General features: G+C 38.4%; 1 protein-coding gene across 5 annotated transcripts in view; it reads left to right on the forward strand.

Annotated features, from left to right (window-relative positions):
- LOC136866203 (uncharacterized) overlaps window positions 1-20,439 on the forward strand; it is an 873,476-nt gene that overhangs the window by 745,198 nt on the left and 107,839 nt on the right. For all 5 annotated transcript variants that reach the window (XR_011017926.1, XM_067142959.2, XM_067142960.2 and 2 more), the window contains one exon: window positions 5,786-5,900. Coding sequence is in view for 4 of the 5 variants with exons in the window: in XM_067142959.2 (XP_066999060.2) it covers window positions 5,786-5,900 (115 nt within the window). In the remaining variant the exon portion in view is untranslated. The remainder of the gene's footprint in view (window positions 1-5,785; window positions 5,901-20,439) is intronic.

Below are 20,439 nucleotides of genomic sequence, written 5' to 3' on the forward strand. Positions count from 1 at the left end.
AAACATCTTGTGATGTGCCTGGGTTGTCCAGGAGGGGACAAATAAGTAGGTGGCTTGGGTCTAATTCAGCACCACATTCACACGAGGTGTCTGTATTTTCTGGAAGGATCCCCCATTTCTTCAGGTTGGTCTTGCATCAAGGGACACTCACTCTTAAAGATTTGAGGGACCTCCATACAGGGTGAGGTAGGTCAGTGCCTGGAGCTAGTTCTTCCTTTGGTGACATGTCTGTGAGCAGTGAGTTCGCTATCTGTTAAGATGAGTTGTCTGTGGTGTTCCCTCCATCAACAGAGTCCTAGCAAGGAGGCTCTTGCAAGATTTGAGGCGAGACTTGCAGCTTGGTGACCATGGAGTGGATGTCTATGGTCATTCTCCTGCTTTGTTCTCTCAGTGTCTGCAGCAGTAGCCCTCCGGATGTTGGGTGGGGCTATTCGAACAATCGAGTACAGTCTCTGCTCTGGCGTTGGCTTTAGGCATCTCAAGATTGTGTTCAGACATTGCTGCCTGTACGTTAGAGCATGGTCTAAGTGTAACACCTAGATAAACTGGTGTTGGGCAATGTTTCAGTCATTCCCCTCTCCTCGTGATGTTCAGCTGTCGCCACGCTTCCTCGTTTCGTAGATGAAATGTAACCACATTTGACTTGATTACACAAATTAAAATTAAAAAGTAATAATAATAATAATGAAAAACCTACAACCTGTTTTCCAGTCATTGACCGGGTCAGGAATGAAATGAGTGAATCATATATAGGCTATTAGCACGATGGGGTCGCCACTCCCAAAGTGATTTTATTAATGACTGATAGATGCTATGAAATGAGAATGGAGATTGTTGCTGGAATGAAAGATGACAGGGAAAACCGGAGTACCCAGAGAAAAACCTGTCCTGCCTCCGCTTTGTCCAGCACAAACCTCACATGGAGTGACCGAGATTTGAACCACGGTATCCAGCGGTGAGAGGCCAATGCACTGCCGTCTGAGCCATGCAGGCTTAATAATAATAATAATGAAATTTTAAACACAGTGAAAGGAAACTTTGGGACGTAAAGCAAATAACATTATTAAAAGAAAACTTAAAGTTCAACAAAAGAATTGTAGCACAAGACGTAAACACACAGGTTAGGAAACATGACAACTACATAATGGATGTGGATAGTGGCATGGAACCTTGAGAGGTAATGGAACGTATCCTTTTGCTAAGAAAGAAAATGGAGAGGGTAATTGCCCTTGGATTGCACACATTTATTTTTTAAAAAGGAAACAAATAAAAAACTCAAAATAGAAAGATCCTTACAAAGGTAAATAGCGTTATTAAGCATGCCTGCAGACATACACACTTCGTTAAAAGAAATTTAATCACTGAATTTGAATCTGAAGAAAAACTATATGATACATGATAATTAGAATGAGGGCTAATCCCAATCTTCACAAATGTAGAAATAAAACCAAACACAGAGGTATAGTCAACTTGCATCACTATCTAAAACTCTTCAGGTAATGTGAATAGATTTTCCGTACTTATGCAAGGTGACACAGAAATATGGGGAGGTAAACTAGAGGGATAATTACACTATAAGTTACAAAGTTAAGAAAAAGGGTATTGCCTCAAAAACAAAAGGTATAAGATCTTAGCTGAAAAGCTAAGTCATTTCAACAAATTTAGCGGTGAACATGAAACTCAAGGATAAACTCCTGTGAAAAAAAAAGAAGAAATGATCACGTTTTAATGAAGTTTAAAACCTAAATAAATGTAGAAACAGTGCTTACCCTGAGATCAGGTTTCCCACGAGCGGAGCGAAGGAGGAGCACGTCCACTCACTAAGATGGTCAGATGATCAAAGACACAGCTCCTGCCTTGTTCCTACAGAAGGAGCAGGGTAAGATCAAGAAACAGGAAATTTTGCAACCACCAAAGAGAACCAGTCAGAATAGAGAATTCACCTTTGACTTTCACATTCACCAATTACATTAACTCTTATTCCCCCCAATCAGAAGTTTCTTCGTTCTTGCTGACACAGTGATAATAAATGCTCAAGAAAAGTCTTTGTTTACACAACAGGAAATGCACTTCCTGAACTGCACGTGTAGGTACACACAGTTTCACAAATTTTGACAACAAAAAACAAAAAATGAAAATATTAAAATTCACAGGTAAATTATCATTTTGAAACAACCCATAAATAAGAGTTTCTAATACAGAATTTAAAATGATCTGGATAGATCGAAACAATTCTTCTATGTCCAAAGGTCCAAACAGAACAAAATCATATACAACAAAAAATAATTTTTAAAACAATAAAATAAGTAATTATGCAACAAAAAATCATTTTTAAAACAATAAAATAAGAAATTTCAATCAATTCCCACTGCTGTCTTTATATTGCCACACTTGTGTTCTACTGGGGTTTGGCTTCAGATGGTTGGCATCATAGTACTTGGAGAGTTCATCCATTGCTGAAGTCAGTTTTCCTTCTACTTCTTCAAAGCAGCTGTCGCTGTGTCGTCGGCATAGATGAAGAGCCTGGTGCTTGCTGGAAATGGCTGATCATTTGTGTAGATGTTGTACAGCGCTGGAGCTAGCCCACTGCCTTGGTAGCGAGACTTGGAATCTTCCGTTCTGAAGGAAGGTGCTTATAAGGGATGTTAGTTGGTGGTCCTTGGTAAGATCATACACTTTCTTCAACAGCTTCCTACGATTCACAGTGTTGTAGGCAGCTGTTAGGTCAACAAAAGGTGACTCCAGTTATCTCACCATGCTCAAAACCATCCTCAGTTTGTTGGGTGAGATTCAAGATCTGGCTACAACATGATTTGCTGATGTAATATGGTAATGAGTCTCTCATAGTTCAGTGGCCTCCACGGTATGCACTAGCCAAGCATCTTGGTGGGTGTGCTAGGTACCAAATGATGAGCCCAACTTGGCACACAAGGGCGAAATGCTGGCAACCAGGAATGAGTTTGCTGGAAAATTCATAATGTCCAATAACGGACCATTTATATTGGTATTACAATTTGCCAGCATGAAAGCCTGCTCGTTGTGGGATGAACTTCTCTTCAACGATGATACTGATTCAGTTAAGTACCAGACTTTCCAATATCTTGAAGTTATGGTATAGCAGGAAAATATGCCTAAAAATTTTTGGGTTGTTTGGCTCTTTCCCAGGTTTGAGTAGTGCAATGACTTGAGATTTCCGCCACATTTTAGGGATAAGTAAAATTCTTTCAAGAATAAAATTGACTGTGTCCACCTATTCAATACAATTATATTCTGTAGTGATTCAGTTCCGTACACTTGCACCAACATCACATGAATCTCCATCACCATTTTTTCCAATCTGTAACTGTTATTGTGATTTCCACAGAGCAGAGAAGGAAAGAAGCATGAGGGGTGAATGGCTGGACAAGGCATGAACCCAAGGTTAATTTTTGCCAACAGTATCTACTGAAAAAATTATTTTGTTTCGTTTATTATCTTTTCGAGCAAGAGAAACAAAGATTAGACACGAGAGAAACCTTGACAATAAATACAGGGGAGCTTATAAGCTCAGAAAATTTACAACATGGGGAGAAGAACTCCTATCTCATATAAGGCAGGCAGAGAATTCCAACCAATTAGTCTCATAAATTTACAAATTTGCAGAGATAGGCTAGCCTTTACATAGCAGAGAGAAAATAGAGTCAATTCAGTTCAGAGAAAGAAGCCGAAGCTTTTGAAACATAGGGTGGGTCTCGAGCCCTGAAGCACACTTTACAATTTATACCTTAAAAATTCCCTTTATGGGGCCAGGAGATTACATTAATGTTTATAGTCAAACACCACTTATACTCAAAACAGCAAATATATTCTGCTTTAAGAACTTAAGAAAGGATTACTTGAAAATGGAAATATGGGGATGATAGAGGGAGAGTAATACTGTATAGCTGAGGCAAGTGCTTCCACTAAGAATAATTTCAATGAAGCTTCAGTTGATATGTATTTGTGTTGGTTATCAAGGGGATAAAGAATAATAAGTAAATTTCTAACCCCATTCATACCCCCAATCATTAAGTGGATGTAATGGCAATGAGCGTACGTAGTGCTAAAGTAGCCATAAATTGAAGCTTTGCAGAAGTATTAAAGATTAAAAAGGAGGACAATCCTATTTATAGGGTATGAACCCATTAGCTTATATTCAGATTATCTTTTTATAGATTTATTATCTGTATAACTAGGTGTATGAGGTACAAAAGTTTTTGATTCTTTAGGGGGTAGTTTAAGTCTATTAGATATAATGAAGGTAAATAATATAAATAATTATTACTGTAACGTAAATTATCACTGGCAAACCATCAGAAGGTGCGGCCTCCATAGGATCTGGACTTTGCGGGGATAGGAACTACCCAGAGGGCAAGAACACTGATACCCGTAGGAAATCAGCTTAACAAAGTTTATTGAACAAAATAGATAAACACCGAAAAGAGTTAGAAAGATTTAAATATTTAAATACCAACATCACTAAGGTTACGTTGACACGTGCCCTATACTAATTCACAGGGGTCCAGCCCTGTTCACAGTTTAACACCAGAGGACTACAATGTAATGGATAATTCTAGATAAAGCTTATTGATAATACGCCACTTCAAGTGACTCAAGGAGGAGCGCAAATTCTCCTAACATACATACCATGGTACCGTATACTTTCATTAAGAGATGCTTCTAAGCGCCTAAGACTCCTAGGGAAGTTGAATACATCATTCAACATATATATATATATATTTACAATTGCCAAGGGCACAAACTCCCAATAACTTCTCTTAAGCTGCAGTGAGCTGCAGTAAACAGCAAGCAACTCGGCATTTATAATGCCTTAAAACAACATTCAGCATCCATTCAGTGGCTTACAATTGAAGGAATGTCCTCCCATCATCCGTAAGTTTAAGCAAGTCTAGATGCTTACCTCCCATACCCCTAGCGGTCCTGGGTTCAAAGACGGGTCTGTGAAGTGCTCAAGTGAGAAAGAGCAAAGGCAAGAACAAGAGTAGCTATGACGCAAGACCACGTGAAGCAAGGCGACACAGACAGGCTGCGTGAAAAGAGAACGGCGCATCCGCAGGGGCAAGGGAGGGAAAGCAAAGGGAGACAAATACAGGGCAGGCTGCTCCCAGGGCGGAAAAAGCTCCTTTACCCTGGGACCATAATTTAGGAATACTTTATTATAATTTGCCCAAGGGCACAACTCAAAGGGACGAAATAACACAGTAGTGCATAAAATTAGTTGAAAACCATTAAAATAGACATAGTAAATAGTATAAGGAGGAGGGGAAATCAAATACATGGCTCAATTACTATAATAATTAATTAATAATTAATGTATTATTATTATTATTATTATTATTATTATTATTATTATTATTATTATTATTATTATCATCATCATCATCATCTTAAGAGGAAGTATAACTAGGGCATAGATTGAATTAGTTTGAATCTCTGAAGATGGTTTTCCGTGGTTTACCATTTTCACACCAGGCAAATGCTGGGGCTGTACCTTAATTAAGGCCACGGCCGCTTCCTTCCAACTCCTAGGCCTTTCCTATCCCATCGTCGCCATAAGACCTATCTGTGTCGGTGCGACGTAAAGCCCCTAGCAAAAAAAAAAAAAAAAAAGTTTGAATCTACCTTATGATCCGAGCACCTTGCCAGACATAGGCTAAACTTAGTCCAACTACTGTGCCTAACAATGCAGATCTTTAGATTTAATGGAATATTTATTTTTTTAATATCCATGACCTGTTAATTTCAGGTGTGGAAATGTGGCTGGTTCACAAGAGGTTCCAAGTTGGAATACTGCAGACTTCACACTTCGTATGTTACAAGGGTGCATATCCACAATGACGGCTCCAGACATCAATTGGCAGGTATATTACTGAAGGTTTATTTAAAATGAGAACGAATAGTTTTGTTTACTTTCATTGGTGCTGCAGGTCATTCTGATGTAAACAAGTATTGTAGTTATTAAGTAGTCCATATATAAGTTACCAATTGATATGCTCATCCCACTTACCCTAATCTGTAAATATTGCTAGTAAAACTATCCGTGGAGATTTTTAGAAGAATTTAGAAACTTGAATATAGTCCAATGTGTTTCAGCAAGTAACACTCCATGTAGGCTGTGTTCATACTAATTTTTTCAATCATTGCATTTTAAAATGGTACTATTAGATGTACATTAGAACATCGTTGGATACCAGCCTTTCACCTTTTCTTAACAGCACATTCTTTGGTTTGTTCTGGTCTGACCTGGCTGTTCTCGGTACAGTGAATCTCTTCCCTTTCAAAGTTTTTGTTTGGCTCCCTTTGCATAAGGCATAGTATACCCAGCAGTATTAGTATTACTATTAATACAGTCAAACCTAAATATCTCGAACCTCCATTACTTAAATTTTCAGTTTATCAAAGTAACTTAAATTTGTCAAAAACATATCAGATGTAAGGCTTTTCAGGCGTTTGCTCTATTAACCAGCGTTTCGTCTTAGGTCTGACACTAGACTCATCAGAGTGGGATGTGTCAGACCCTACCCACTGATGCTGGGGTGTATGCAGGTGAACCCATCAGAAGCCCTTATAAGAGGCACAGTCTGATTACTGCATACAGGAGATAAATCTCCACAATGGAATTATTGCCCGCCTAGCAATTCCGAATGGAAAATTCTAAAATTCTAAAATTCTAGTGTCAGACCTAAGACAAAACGCTGGTTAATAGAGCAAATGCCTGAAAAACCTTACATCTGATATGTTTTTGACATTTTTGACATGCTCTATTGGTGAAAAATATCTAATTCCCTCTATGGGAATTTAGAATTTTCCATTCGGAATTGCTAGGTGGACAATAATTCAATTGTGGAGATTGCAACAGTCGCAACCACCACCTCTGGACACTATGTCAAGCTGTGTCATCCGCGGTGTAGAACCTACCATCTCAGAACGGGACATTCTCGAAGAACTCCAGGCAGCAGGCATCCCCGCTCGTCGTGCGTTCAGGATTTACAACGCCTCCGGCCCTACTTTTATGGTCCGAATACACCCTCCCACAGACAATGATGTGGAACAACTTATCAACACTGGTGCCTACATCTTTCGACATCGCTTCAAAGTGGAGCCCTCACGTTCCTCACCCCAACCTTTTCGCCATACTTCCAACACTCCCTTTCGTCGCCCCCGGCCAGCCAGTCCTTCATTTCAACCTAGTCAACCCGTCCATCCACCCCTACCTCCACCTAACTTCTTCTATCAACCGCCTCTGCAACTTGAACTCCTCAGACTCCTCACCACCTCATTATGCAATATAACCGCAACATTACACCTTCTAACTCTTCAGTTCCATCCTAGCCCTCTCATCTAAAACTTATTTAATCCTTACACACATATCCAATCATTAAATACTATCCGCACACACCTCCTAATTCCATACATCAAATTACCCACCTCCCTCTTTTCTCACATCTTCTCAACCCCGTCATCTCTCCTGGCCAGAGAGAGGGCGACACCCTCTAGGTGGCCCGCCCAACCCCTTCGGGGTGGGGAATGAAAACTTGTAAAGTAAGTAAGTAAGTTCACCTGCATGGTCGGTAGATGCAGAGTGGGTTATTGTCCCATAAGCTCTGTACTCTGACCGGCCAACCGAGCAGAGGAGAGGTGGTCACGGCTTTACCGTGGTTCTACGCCTCTGCATTCGGGAGACGGGCCTGGGGCACAGTGCTGCATTTCTCGCCTGTCGACTGTCCTGAGAATGGTTTTCCATGGTTTTCCATTCTCCTGCACTAAGACGAATGCCGGGAGAGTTTGTGGTATAGGCCACGGCCGCTTACCCCCTCACCTTCTCCGCACATCTCCTTCACCGTCACAAATCTCCCGGCCTGAGTGACGGCGTCACCGTCTAAGAGGCCCGCCTCCCCCTTCAGGGGAGGAATGAAAACAAGAATAGTAGTAGTAGTTCACCTGCATACACCCCAGCATCAGTGAGTAGGGTCTGACATATCCCACTCTGATGAGTCTAGTGTCAGACCTAAGATGAAACGCTGGTTAATAGAGCAAAAGCCTGAAAAGTCTTACATCTGATATGTTTTTGACATTTTTGACATGCTCTATTGGTAAAAAATATCTAATTCCCTCCATGGGAATTTAGAATTTTCCATTCGGAATTGCTAGGCGGGCAATAATTCCATTGTGGAGATTTATCTCCTGTATGCAGTTATCAGACTGTGCCTCTTATAAGGGCTTCTGATGGGTTCACCTGCGATCGGTAGATGAAGAGTGGGTTGTTGTCCCATAAGCTCTGTACTCTGAACGGCCAACCGAGCAGAGGAGAGGTGGTCACAGCTCTGCATTCGGGAGACGGGCCCGGGGTACAGTGCTGCATTTCTCGCCTGGCCTCACCTGTTGGCTGTCCTGAGAATGGTTTTCCATTCTCCTGCACTAAGGCGAATGCCAGTATAGTTCGTAGTATAGGCCACGGCCGCCTACCCCCTCACCCTCTCGGCACATCTCCTTCACCGTCACAAATCTCCCAGCCTGAACGACAGCGTCACCATCTAAGAGGCCCACCTCCCCCTTCAGGGGAGGAATGAAAACAAGAATAGTAGTAGTAGTAGTAGTAGTAGTAGTTCACCTGCATACACCCCAGCATCAGTGGGTAGGGTCTGACACATCCCACTCTGATGAGTCTAGTGTCAGACCTAAGACGAAACGCTGGTTAATAGAGCAAACGCCTGAAAAGCCTTACATCTGATATGTTTTTGACATTTTTGACATGCTGTATTGGTGAAAAATATCTAATCCCCTCATGGGAATTTAGAATTCTCCATAACTTAAATTTCCCGGTCGTTTGTCCTATTCTTCACGTGTATTTATTTCTCTATTACTCGAATTTTGGTTACACGAATTTCTTGATTTCTTGAAGCAAACATTTCCTTTCTCCCAAGTCTTCCCAGCCCAAACTTTGCAACATTTTTGTAACGCTACTCTTTTGTCGGAAGTCGCCCAGAACAAATCGAGCTGCTTTTCTTTGGATTTCTTCCAGTTCCTGAATCAAGTAATCCTGGTGAGGGTCACAGCACTGGAGCCATACTCTAGTTGGGGTCTCACCGGAGACAAAAATGCTCTCTCCTTTCCATCCTTACTACAACCCCTAAATACCCTCATAACCATGTGCAGAGATCTGTACCCTTTATTTACAATTATATTTATGTGATTACCCCAATGAAGATCTTTCCTTATATTAATACCTAGGTATTTACAATGATCCCCAAAGGGAACTTTCACCCCATCAACGCAGTAATTAAAACTCACAGGACTTTTCCTATTTGTGAAACTCACAACCTGACTTTTATCCCTGTTTATCATACTATTGCCTACTGTCCATCTCACAACATTATCAAGGTCATTTTGCAGTTGCTCACAAATTTGTAACTTATTTATTACTCTGTACAGAATAATATCATCTGCAAAAAGCCTTATCTCTGATTCCACTTCTTTACACATATCATTGATATATATAAAACATAAAGGTCCAATAATACTGCCTTGAGGAATTCCCCTCTTAATTATTACAGGGACAGATAAAGCTTCACCTACTCTAATTCTCTGAGTTCTATTTTCTAGAAACAGAGCCACCCATTCAGTCACTCTTTTGTCAAGTCTAATTGCACTCATTTTTGCCAGTAGTCTCCCATGATCTACCCTATCAAATGCCTTAGATAGGTCAATCGCAATAGAGCCAAATTGACCTCCTGAATCCAGGATATCTGCTATATTTTGCTGGAATCCTACAAGTTGGGCATCAGTGGAATAACCTTTCCTAAACCCAAACTGCCTTCTATCAAACCAGTTATTAATTTTGCAAACATGTCTTATATAATCAGAAAGAATGCTTTCCCAAAGCTTACATACAATACATGTCAAACTGACTGGCCTGTAATCTTCAGCTTTATGTCTATCACCCTTTCCTTTATATACAGGGGCTACTATAGCAACTCTCCATTCATTTGGTAAAGTTCCTTCATGCAAACAAAAATCAAACAAGTACTTCAGATATGGCACTATGTCCCAACCCATTGTCTTTAGTATATCCCCCGAAACCTTATCAATTCCAGCTGCTTTTCTAGTTTTGAACTGTTGTATCTTACTGTAAATGCCATTGCTGTCATAGGTAAATTTTAATACTTTGGTATTAGTCACTTCCTCTATCTGGACATTATCCTTGTAACCAACAATCTTTACATACTGCTGACTGAATACTTCTGCTTTTGGAAGATCCTCGCATACACACTCCCCTTGTTCATTAATGATTCCTGGAATGTCCTTCCTGCCTTAAAGTACCTATACATACTCTTCCATTTTTCACTAAAATTTGTATGGCCGCCAATTATGCTTGCCATCATGTTATCCTTAGCTGACTTCTTTGCTAGATTCAATTTCCTAGTAAGTTCCTTCAATTTCTCCTTACTTTCACAGCCATTTCTAACTCTATTTCTTTCCAGCCTGTACCTCCTTCTTAGTCTCTTTACTTCCCTGTTATAATATAGTGGATCTTTACCATTCCTTACCACCTTTAAAGGTACATACCTATTTTCACATTCCTCAACAATTGCTTTAAACCCATCCCAGAGTATGTTTACATTTTTATTTACCGTTTTTCACTGATCATAGTTACTTATTTAAAACTCTCTCATGCCTGTTTTATCAGCCATATGGTAATGCCTAATAGTCCTAATTTTAATATCTTCCTTTCTTTCACATTTATTTTTAATTACCACAAAAACAGTTTCATGATCACTAATACCATCTATTACTTTGGTTTCTCTATAGAGCTCAACTGGTTTTACCAGCACCACATCCAGATAGTTCAATGGCTCCAAATAAATTATGCAGACATTTAGAAACCAGTCACTCTGAATGCAAGACAAAGATTTTAATTTCTTTAAAAGAAGATGTGATTTACTAGAAAACATTGAATTTACCCGGAATAAATTTGCTAAGACCAATAACAATAGTGCAATGGAAGCATTTTATTGTGTACGTTACCATATAGTGTATGCTGGGAGAGCACATATTATTGCATAAATATTTGTAAAGCTGTGTGCAAAAGATATTGTGGCCTGCATGTTGGATGAAGAGTCAGCAAAGAAAGTTGACAAAGTACTGTTGTCAAATAATACAATTTCATGATGAATTCATGATTTTGCTGATTACATTAAGAAAGAGTTCCTTCACTGACTGAAAAATTCTGATGGGTATGCCTTTCAGTTAAGACGAGTATAGTGACGTTTCCAGACTAACCGTACTGCTGGTATTTGTTTGATATGTTTCTAATAACTCCACAGCATAGAAGATTTGCTCCTATGTGAATACATAAAATAAAAAAAATAAAAACAACTGGAGAAGAAATACTGTATTTAATTCCATTAATAACTTTGTAATGAAGCAGGAAATTGGTTGCAGTAAAAGTTGTGATGTTTGCAATGACAGTACACGAGCAATGATATAAAAAGAGACTGTAATGAAAATTCTGAATGTTGCTCCACAAAGCACCAAAAGTTATTGTGCTTAACGTAGACAAGCTCTTGCAACAAAAAGGATGCCAGAAACCCTTAAAAGTGTGCCTGATGATGCAGTTAAAATGGTTAATTGTGTCAAATCTCACCCACTTCACTCCAGGCTGTTTACTCTGTGAGGAAATGGGTAGACAGCATACAAGGCTTCTACTACACACAGAAGTAAGATAGCTATCTAGTGTCAAAATACTTGTCAGGCTATTTGAACTTCAGAGCAAGTTGTTAGTATTCTTAACAGATAATTCAGGACAATTTACATTTAACACATTAATTTTGACAAATTCATCATGCTAATGGAGCCCACATATATTGCAGATATTTTTGCAAAGTTGAATTAGGTTAATCTCCCTATTCAAGGAAGTCACAATATTTTACATTTCATCATTTAAAAGGAAACTTTATTCTGGGCAGCAACTGAAGAAGAGAAAAGCTTATCTTACTTTCCTACACTGAATCAATTTCTGGATGAAACAGAATCTACAGTTGCAGATGAAGTTTACAGCAGCATCTTGCAGGACTTACAGGTAACATTATCAGAGTATTTTCCTGCAATTGAAGAGGATACAATTTCTTGGGTATAGAATTCATTTTCAGTATTGCTCAAACCAGACAGTTTCAGTGGAAGTGATTTTGAAATATTAATTCTCTTTATTTCTGACTCTAATTTAAAACAGAAGTTCATTGACCTCCATCTGAATGACTTTTGGTGCAGTGTTATGGGAGAATACCCCAATATTGCTAAGCATGCTATACGAGTACTTCTTCCTTTTGTAACAACATATCTATGTGAAGCAGGTTTTTTTATATTATGCTTCAACAAGAGCAAAGTGTAGAAATAGAATTAACGCCGCATCTGACATGATGATCCAAGGAAAGAATGAAGGTAATGAGAAAAGGAATAGAATGGCCATAAAGGTCATGCCTGGCTGTGGAGGAAAATGAGGAGACTAGCACAAGTAAGTGGCAACAATGCCAGGCTCAACTAGGGGCCTGAGGGTTGCAAATCAACACTCATAAGACCAGAGCCCATGTGGGAGTTACCCCATCAGTCATCCTTTACAACAGGTAGAGGACACCATGCTTGTATTCTACCACCCCCACCTGTGGGACAAAGCAAATGTTGACCAAGAGGGTACATACCATAAACCTGAATAAGTGACACTTGCCAAAAATTAATGGAAGCAATGTTAGACTCAGCAGGAACATGTAGTTGCCATACCTCACTAAGTGTGAGCCATTGGAGATGCCTACCATAGCATGTCATGTTATAGTTGTGCTTTTTAATGTGGTCAGCATTCCAGGATGACTAATGTGAATTTACAGTAGTGTGGCAATTATCTATCTATCTATCTATCTATCTAGCTATCTATCTATCTATCTATCTATCTATCTATCAATCTATCTATCTATCTATCTATCAATCAATCAATCAATCAATCAATCACAGCTATTTTGCATTTAGTATTCGGTCCAAAGCTTCTGACATGATTGCCTCCAAATATAAGTTGAAAGTGACATTACATACTGCTGACTTCATTTTTCATGACTATCCACTCTTTCTCTATTGTGTTTCCTTCAGTCCTTTTGCAACATGTTTCTTGAAACAATCCCTCACACTCTTTTCTTTCAACTTCTCTAGATCCCATCTTTTTTCATTCTTTCCTTTCTTCAATTTCTTCAGCTTCAGATGGCATTTCATGACCAACAAGCTGTGGTCAGAGTCCACGTCTGCTCCTGGGAAAGTTTTGCAATCCAACACCTCGTTTCTGAATCTCTGCCTAATCATAATGAAGTCTATTTGATACCTTCTACTGTCTCCAGGTCTCGTCCATGTATAAAGTCGTCATTTGTGGTGTTTGAACCAAGTATTGGCAAGCACTAAATTATGATCAGTGCAGAATTCAACCAGCCAACTTCCTTGTTTGTTCGTTTGTTCCAATCCAAATTCTTCTACTGTATTACCTTCTCCTCCTTGGCCTACCACTGCATTCCAGTCTCCCATCACAATTAGATTCTCGTCACTTTTTTTTTTTACATATTGTATTAAATCTTCTATCTCTTCATATGTTCTTTCGATTTCCTCATCATCCGCTGAGCTAATAGGCATATAGACCTGCACTGTTGTGGTGGGCATTGGTTTGGGGTCTATCTTGACGACAATAATTCTTTCACTATGCTGGTCATAGTAGCTTACCCGCTGCCCTATTTTCTTATTCGTTATTAAACCAACTCCTGCATTTCCTCTGTTTGATTTTGTGTTGATAATTCAGTAGTCGCCTGACCAGAAATCCTGTTCTTCCTGCCAACGTGTAATGGATCAAACACCAGAACAAACTAAATCCTGACAAGATAAATTGTTGTTAAGACCTTGCTCCTCAGTGGCAATCGTAATTAACATGCCCACGAGTTACGATCAAGATAATTAACAACAATTACAAGCTGAGCGCCAGGCTTCTAAATTAATTGTAATTTGAAACCTAATTTAGATCTAAAAAATACTAAACTTAATTTAATGAGACTATCCCGCTCGTGAGGTATAAGGATACTAACCATTACATACTATGTAGAAAAACATAGGGAACCTACTGAAAAGAATTATTTAACGATGTACAAAGAAAAAGGTTTTATTCCATAAAAGGATGAAACGAGTTATTCCCCAAATTGAAAATTACTGACTGAGATTACAATTAAACACAACACATGCGGACTTGCGATAACTAATAATAACTAATGCTCACCGGAGGTTGATCTTTTCGTCGTCTGCTTCCGTGGTTGATAGTTGTCGTCCCTCTTCCAACAGCATCATCCTCGGCATCTGCTTCATGGAATGGATTCCACCCTGAATCTATCACTCCCTATTTTGCTAAGTACCAAAAACATAGTACCAGCCTTACAATATGAAATTCTACATCGGAATTTATTGGAGAGAGAGGACTGAAAACATCCAGTACTTCTATATTATATGAACTTGCCTTTCTAAATAATCTGAGTAAGTCTCACAGAGCCAATAAGAAATATTGAGTGTAAGCACATCATAAGCGATGCACTCAGATAGCAGAGTGACTCTCTAAAAGCCCATGGACTACCTGAAAATGGAGACTGAAGAAAGCTGGATGCAGAATGTAGAATAATCCTCTTCACAATCCCACTTCCTCCCTCAATGTCACATGATATGTCATTCCAATGAGAGCTGATGTACGTCGCCACCCTTTTGATATATAGATGTACACTGCGTGGTGAAAATTATTCTGCATTCTGCATCCAGCTTTCTTCAGTCTCCATTCTCAGGTAGTCCATAGGCTTTTAGAGAGTCACTCTGCTATCTGAGTGCATCGCTTATGATGTGCTTACACTCAATATTTCTTATCGGCTCTGTGAGACTTACTCAGATTATTTAGAAAGGCAAGTTCATATAATATAGAAGTACTGGATGTTTTCAGTCCTCTCTGTCCAGTTAATTCCGATGTGGAATTTCATATTGTAAGGCTGGTACTATGTTTTTGGTACTTAGCAAAATAGGGAGTGATAGATTCGGGGTGGAATCCATTCCAGGAAGCAGATGCCGAGGATGATGTTGTTGGAAGAGGGACGACAACTATCAACCATGGAAGCAGACGACGAAAAGATCAACCTCTGGTGAGCATTAATTAGCCCTGTTATCGCAAGTCCGCATGTGTTGTGTTTAATTGTAATCTCAGTCAGTAATTTTCAATTTGGGGAATAACTCGTTTTTACATAATTTCATCCATTTATGGAATAAAACCTTTTTCTTTGTACATCATTAAATAATTTACTTTTTAGTAGGTTCCCTATGTTTTTCCACATAGTATGTAATGGTTAGTATCCTTATACCTCACGACTGGGATAATCTCATTAAATTTTTAGTATTTTTTAGATCTAAATTCAGTTTCAAATTACAATTAATTTAGAAGCCTGGCGCCCAGCTTGTAATTGTTGTTAATTATCTTGATCGTAACTCGTGGGCATGTTAATTACGATCACCATTGAGGAGCAAGCTCTTAACAACAATTTGTCTTGTCAGAATTTAGTTTGTTCTGGTGTATGATCCGTTACAAACGTACTTCACTTACACCAACTACATCTAACTTTAGTCTATCCATCTCCCTTTTCAGATTCTCTAATCTACCACAACGATTCAAACTTCTAACATTCCATGCTCCGACTCGCAGAATGTCAGTATCCATCTTCCTGATGATCGCCCCCTCTCGTGTAGTCCCCACCCGGAGATCCGAATGGGAGACTAGTTTACCTCCGGAATATTTTACCCGGGAGAAAGCCATCATCAGTACATCATTTATACAGAGAGAGCTGCATGTCCTCGGGAGTTAGTTACGGCTGTAGTTTCCCGTGGCTTTCAGCTGTGTAGCAGTATCAACACGGCTAAGCCATAGTGAGTATTATTACAAGGCCATATCAGTCAATCATCCAGACTGCCGCCCTTGCAACTTCCGAAAGGTTGCTACCCCCTTTTCGATGAACCATTCCTTAGTCTGGTCTCTCAACAGATACCCATCCGATATGGTTGCACCTGCGGCTCGGCTATCTGCTTCATTGGGACACGCAGGCCTCCCCACCGTGGCAAGGTCATATGTTTTGCAGGGGGGATTATTATTATTATTATTATTATTATTATTATTATTATTATTATTATTATTATTATTATTATTATTATTATTATTATTATTATTATTATTATTATTATTATTATTATTATTATTATTATTATTATTATTATTATTATTATTATTATTATTATTATTATTGTTCCGAGGTATCTGTGGAACAGCAGAGGTGAAAGAAGGTGCGGGTTGGAATGGGTCTAAACTACAAGGCCAAAAGATTAATCTAAAATTTCAATAAAGGTTACATTTTCGAAACTTAACAAGGGTGACAGAGAATTTTGAGCATACAACAAATAACAACAAGTTAAATCAGGTACACGATCAAGAAGTCCAAGATTAGAGAAAAATTTAACCAGTTTCCACTAGGGGAAATAACAAAATCAGGTACCAGAGTAGTTTTACAAGGAAAGCCCGAGTTTCGGGTTCTTACAAGTTCTGGGGTCCGAGCCCCAATCTGACAATCTTTGAGCTTTAGCTCAACTATACCAAGTTACAGAATTACATTTCAAAGGGCAGAAAGCCCCTTCATTACAGGGAGCATTAACTCCAAAGACACATATTGGGCCTCCTAGAGGCACATCTATCACCTCAGAAAGAGCTAACCCGCTCTCAATTTCTCACGCCTGTTAAAGGCAACAACAAACTTTCCTCTAAACTGCCTCTCAAGGCACAATTATAAAGGCACAGGGGTATCTAGTACCCAACCTACGAGGCCTGAATAGCAAATTAAAGGTTAATTAAATGGCCCAAACACAAAGATGAATGGAGGCGAGTACTTGCACTCCTACACTAAAGCTTGTTAAAACCTATGTGGCGCTAGGCTGATAACACAGGGGCTAATCCCAAGCTAGGGAGGTGACTCGTATGAAGAAACTTTAACACATTAAGGAAGCGTAGAAACGGTTATGAAAACGTAGTCACCTCAATTACAAAAGAAGGGGAGATCGAGAGGGTAAAGCACTCTCTATCCCCGAATTACAGTTCAAGTTCTGTGAAGTTTTTACAAGGATTGAAAAGGCTTACATATTTAAAGATATAGGTTGCATATTAAAGGTTTCGAACCTTCCCCGCGAGTTAAACTGCTGAGCTAGCGAGAAATAAAGATGTTAAAGAGCCATTACCTTGTTGAAGAGCTGCTGCCTGAAGAAAGAGGTGCTTCCCGCCCCCTGTTACATATTCACACACTGAGTTAGATGTTATACGAGTGGCCTAGAGACAAGAAAATCAGCAGTTTTTATACCCTCACGGAAATTTGAGACCTTTCATGAATGATTAGGACCCGCCCACAAAGTTTTATTGGCTAACAGCAAAAACTTATACACAAGACAATGAAGAAACACCTTATTGCTGGGAAATTAATTACAGAAATTCCTGATTGGCTAAATTCTAAACAGGTGGAAAGGAAGCTTAATATTGCCAACCCTCAAAAAAAAAAAAAGAACAAAATTTAGTAAAGACAAAACTTATGAATATAAAATTTCTCCAAGAAAGTTCATTCCTTCGCACCAGAGTGCGTTATCATAGTTTTTGGTAGAGACATCTGTTAGAGAATGTCCACACTTCTTGATCAACAAAAGCAAATCAAAAACTCCTAGAGACATCTTCTGATAAACAGGAGAGTTAATTCAGTTGTTACAGTTCAGGGTTTCTCCCATAGAGAAGTTTCAATTGGCGCAAGATTTGAACTTGCATCGTAGAGGTGTACCGCCCGGTACAATTATTATTATTATTATTATTATTATTATTATTATTATTATTATTATTATTATTATTATAAATGACTATGCGTTGTCAACTATTAACTATTATATTGGCCTGATTCCGTATGAGCACGAAGAATTTAACAACATTGATCTGAAGGTGAGAGGAATCTTGAGAGAGCATAATATCGTCAGAACAGCAGGTAATATGGAACGACTGTACCTGAAAAGACATGAGTTAGGAAAAGGACTACAAAATATTTCTGAGAAGGCCGAATTGATTTTACTTAAACTATGTAAATATTTGTCAACAAACACAAGAACGAAGTTTATCGCAGAAAGTGAAAGAAGAAATGCAACCCATCTGGGACTGATTGAAGAACATCTGAAACGGAAGTACCTAATTGAGGACGGAAATGATGTAACGGTAAAAATAGTTACAAAAAGAGATGCGAATGGATCGAATCATGGCTAAGTCAATGCATTCCACATTGTTTCGTGAACAACAGGAGAAATTTGTAGACGTAAAACTGTCATCGTTATGGCTAATGAGGGGGAATATATCTTCACAGGAAGAAGGAATGTTCTGTAAGATACAAGACAGAAACATATTCTTTAGTCATGGGAGCATATTCCAGAGGTGCCCACACTGTAACCAGGGCAATAAGACACTAGACCATCTGGCAACACAATGTGGACGAATGCTTAATTTGGATTACAAGAAACGCCACAATGACATTGTCAGATGCTTGCATTTCATGTTCACAAAAAAGTATAGGCTGAATAATTCTAAGAAAATAAAGAACTATAAAGTGGAAAATGTCATATCCAATGAGCAGATTAGAATAAAGTCAGACGTCATCATACAAACTGAGCTTCACATTGAACACAACAAACCGGATCTGATGATACATGACCTCTTAAAGAATGAAATCCTGTTAATTGAAGTTGGAATCACAAACAAAAATATCCTAAAACAGACTGAAACCACTAAAGGAAGAAAATACGAGATGCTAGCCAACAAACTCTCACTTATGTACAATGGAGCCAAGGTGACGATGATCCCTGTGGTAATAACGTGGGACGGGCTAGTTACCAACTTGTTCAAGAAGCACATGGACAAATTGGAAGTGAGCAAACAGCTACAGGCCTACCTACAGACCATTGTACTAAAAAGAACGTGTGAGAGTGTGCTAATCGACTTCAGACGAGGCAACTTGGATAATGAGTTGTGGACGGCGGACTTACAAAGAATGATGGACCAGATGGAGGCGGTCCTGGTGCCGTAAATGGTGTGCAAAAAGTGTGTATATAAATGCGTAGAATCATTGGATGTAACATGGACTTGAAAACTAATTGAATAAATTATTTATTATTATTATTATTATTATTATTATTATTATTATTATTATTATTATTATTATTATTATTATTATTATTATCATCATCATCAGTTTTGTAAATTTTAATATTTCTTTGGGATATATATTTTGGGTTAGATTTGTTTATTTTCATCTTTACTGTGGATGTTTTATGTGTATTGTCCTAATTATTTTGCTAAACCCACATTAATTTTTATATTGTAATAATGTAGTACCCGTAAATTGTAACTTCACGGGTTTTAATCGAGGGTTTTTGGACAGCCCTAGTGTGAGTGATCTGGAGTTCGGTTCTTATCTCATCTTCATATTGTTGTTGCTTATCTCTTCGTGCTTGGCAGTTACGTAATTGATTATTTGTCATTATTGTCTTATGCGTGATAGCAGCAACTTGTGTGTGGCAACGTGAATATAATAATGGATTGTTTCATCTTGAATGGTGTTCGCGTGTTTGACTTGGTCATGTTAATTGAACTGGCTAGTTCTCTTATTAATGTTGGGTGTTTTATTGATTCCCTAGCCTACTCTGGCTTTGTGACTTAAATTATGTATTATTTGGCTTAATATTCTCGATTCTGTGTGGGCTTGTATTATTCAAGGTATATTAATTATTTGTGATGTTTGGAGTAGGCTGGTGCACAAGGATGTTTTTTGTCTGATAGAATGGTACCTTTTATTATAAAACTATGTTTATTTACATTTAAATTATTTATTTACTAAATATTAATTATACTACTTATTTTTGTTCTTTGCAAGTTTCTCTTCATAATTATTTTACCAAAGATAATTGATTTTTTAAAAATTTAATTTTAATGTAAATATTATTTACCAAATTATAGTTTTATTTTTAAATTCTTTGAAATTTGGTGTCGTTTTTTGGTGAGTGCCTCAGTAATTCCTTGGGATCCATACCTTTTTTTTTTTTTTTTTTTTTTTGGGGGGGTGGGTTCCAGTACTCTTCCTAGTATGCTTGATGTATTGCTTGATTGCTCTCGTCAGTTTGCTCTATTTTTACCTTTTGTTGTGTGAGCACTTCCCTATGATGTTTACTAGCCGAACGTCATTTACCATAGTTGTTAGGGGGAGTTGCATGTAAATACTCACTCTTCATATGAATTCTAAG

This window comes from Anabrus simplex, chromosome 3 (assembly GCF_040414725.1).
Source record: "Anabrus simplex isolate iqAnaSimp1 chromosome 3, ASM4041472v1, whole genome shotgun sequence".
Taxonomy (NCBI): Eukaryota; Metazoa; Arthropoda; class Insecta; order Orthoptera; family Tettigoniidae; genus Anabrus; species Anabrus simplex.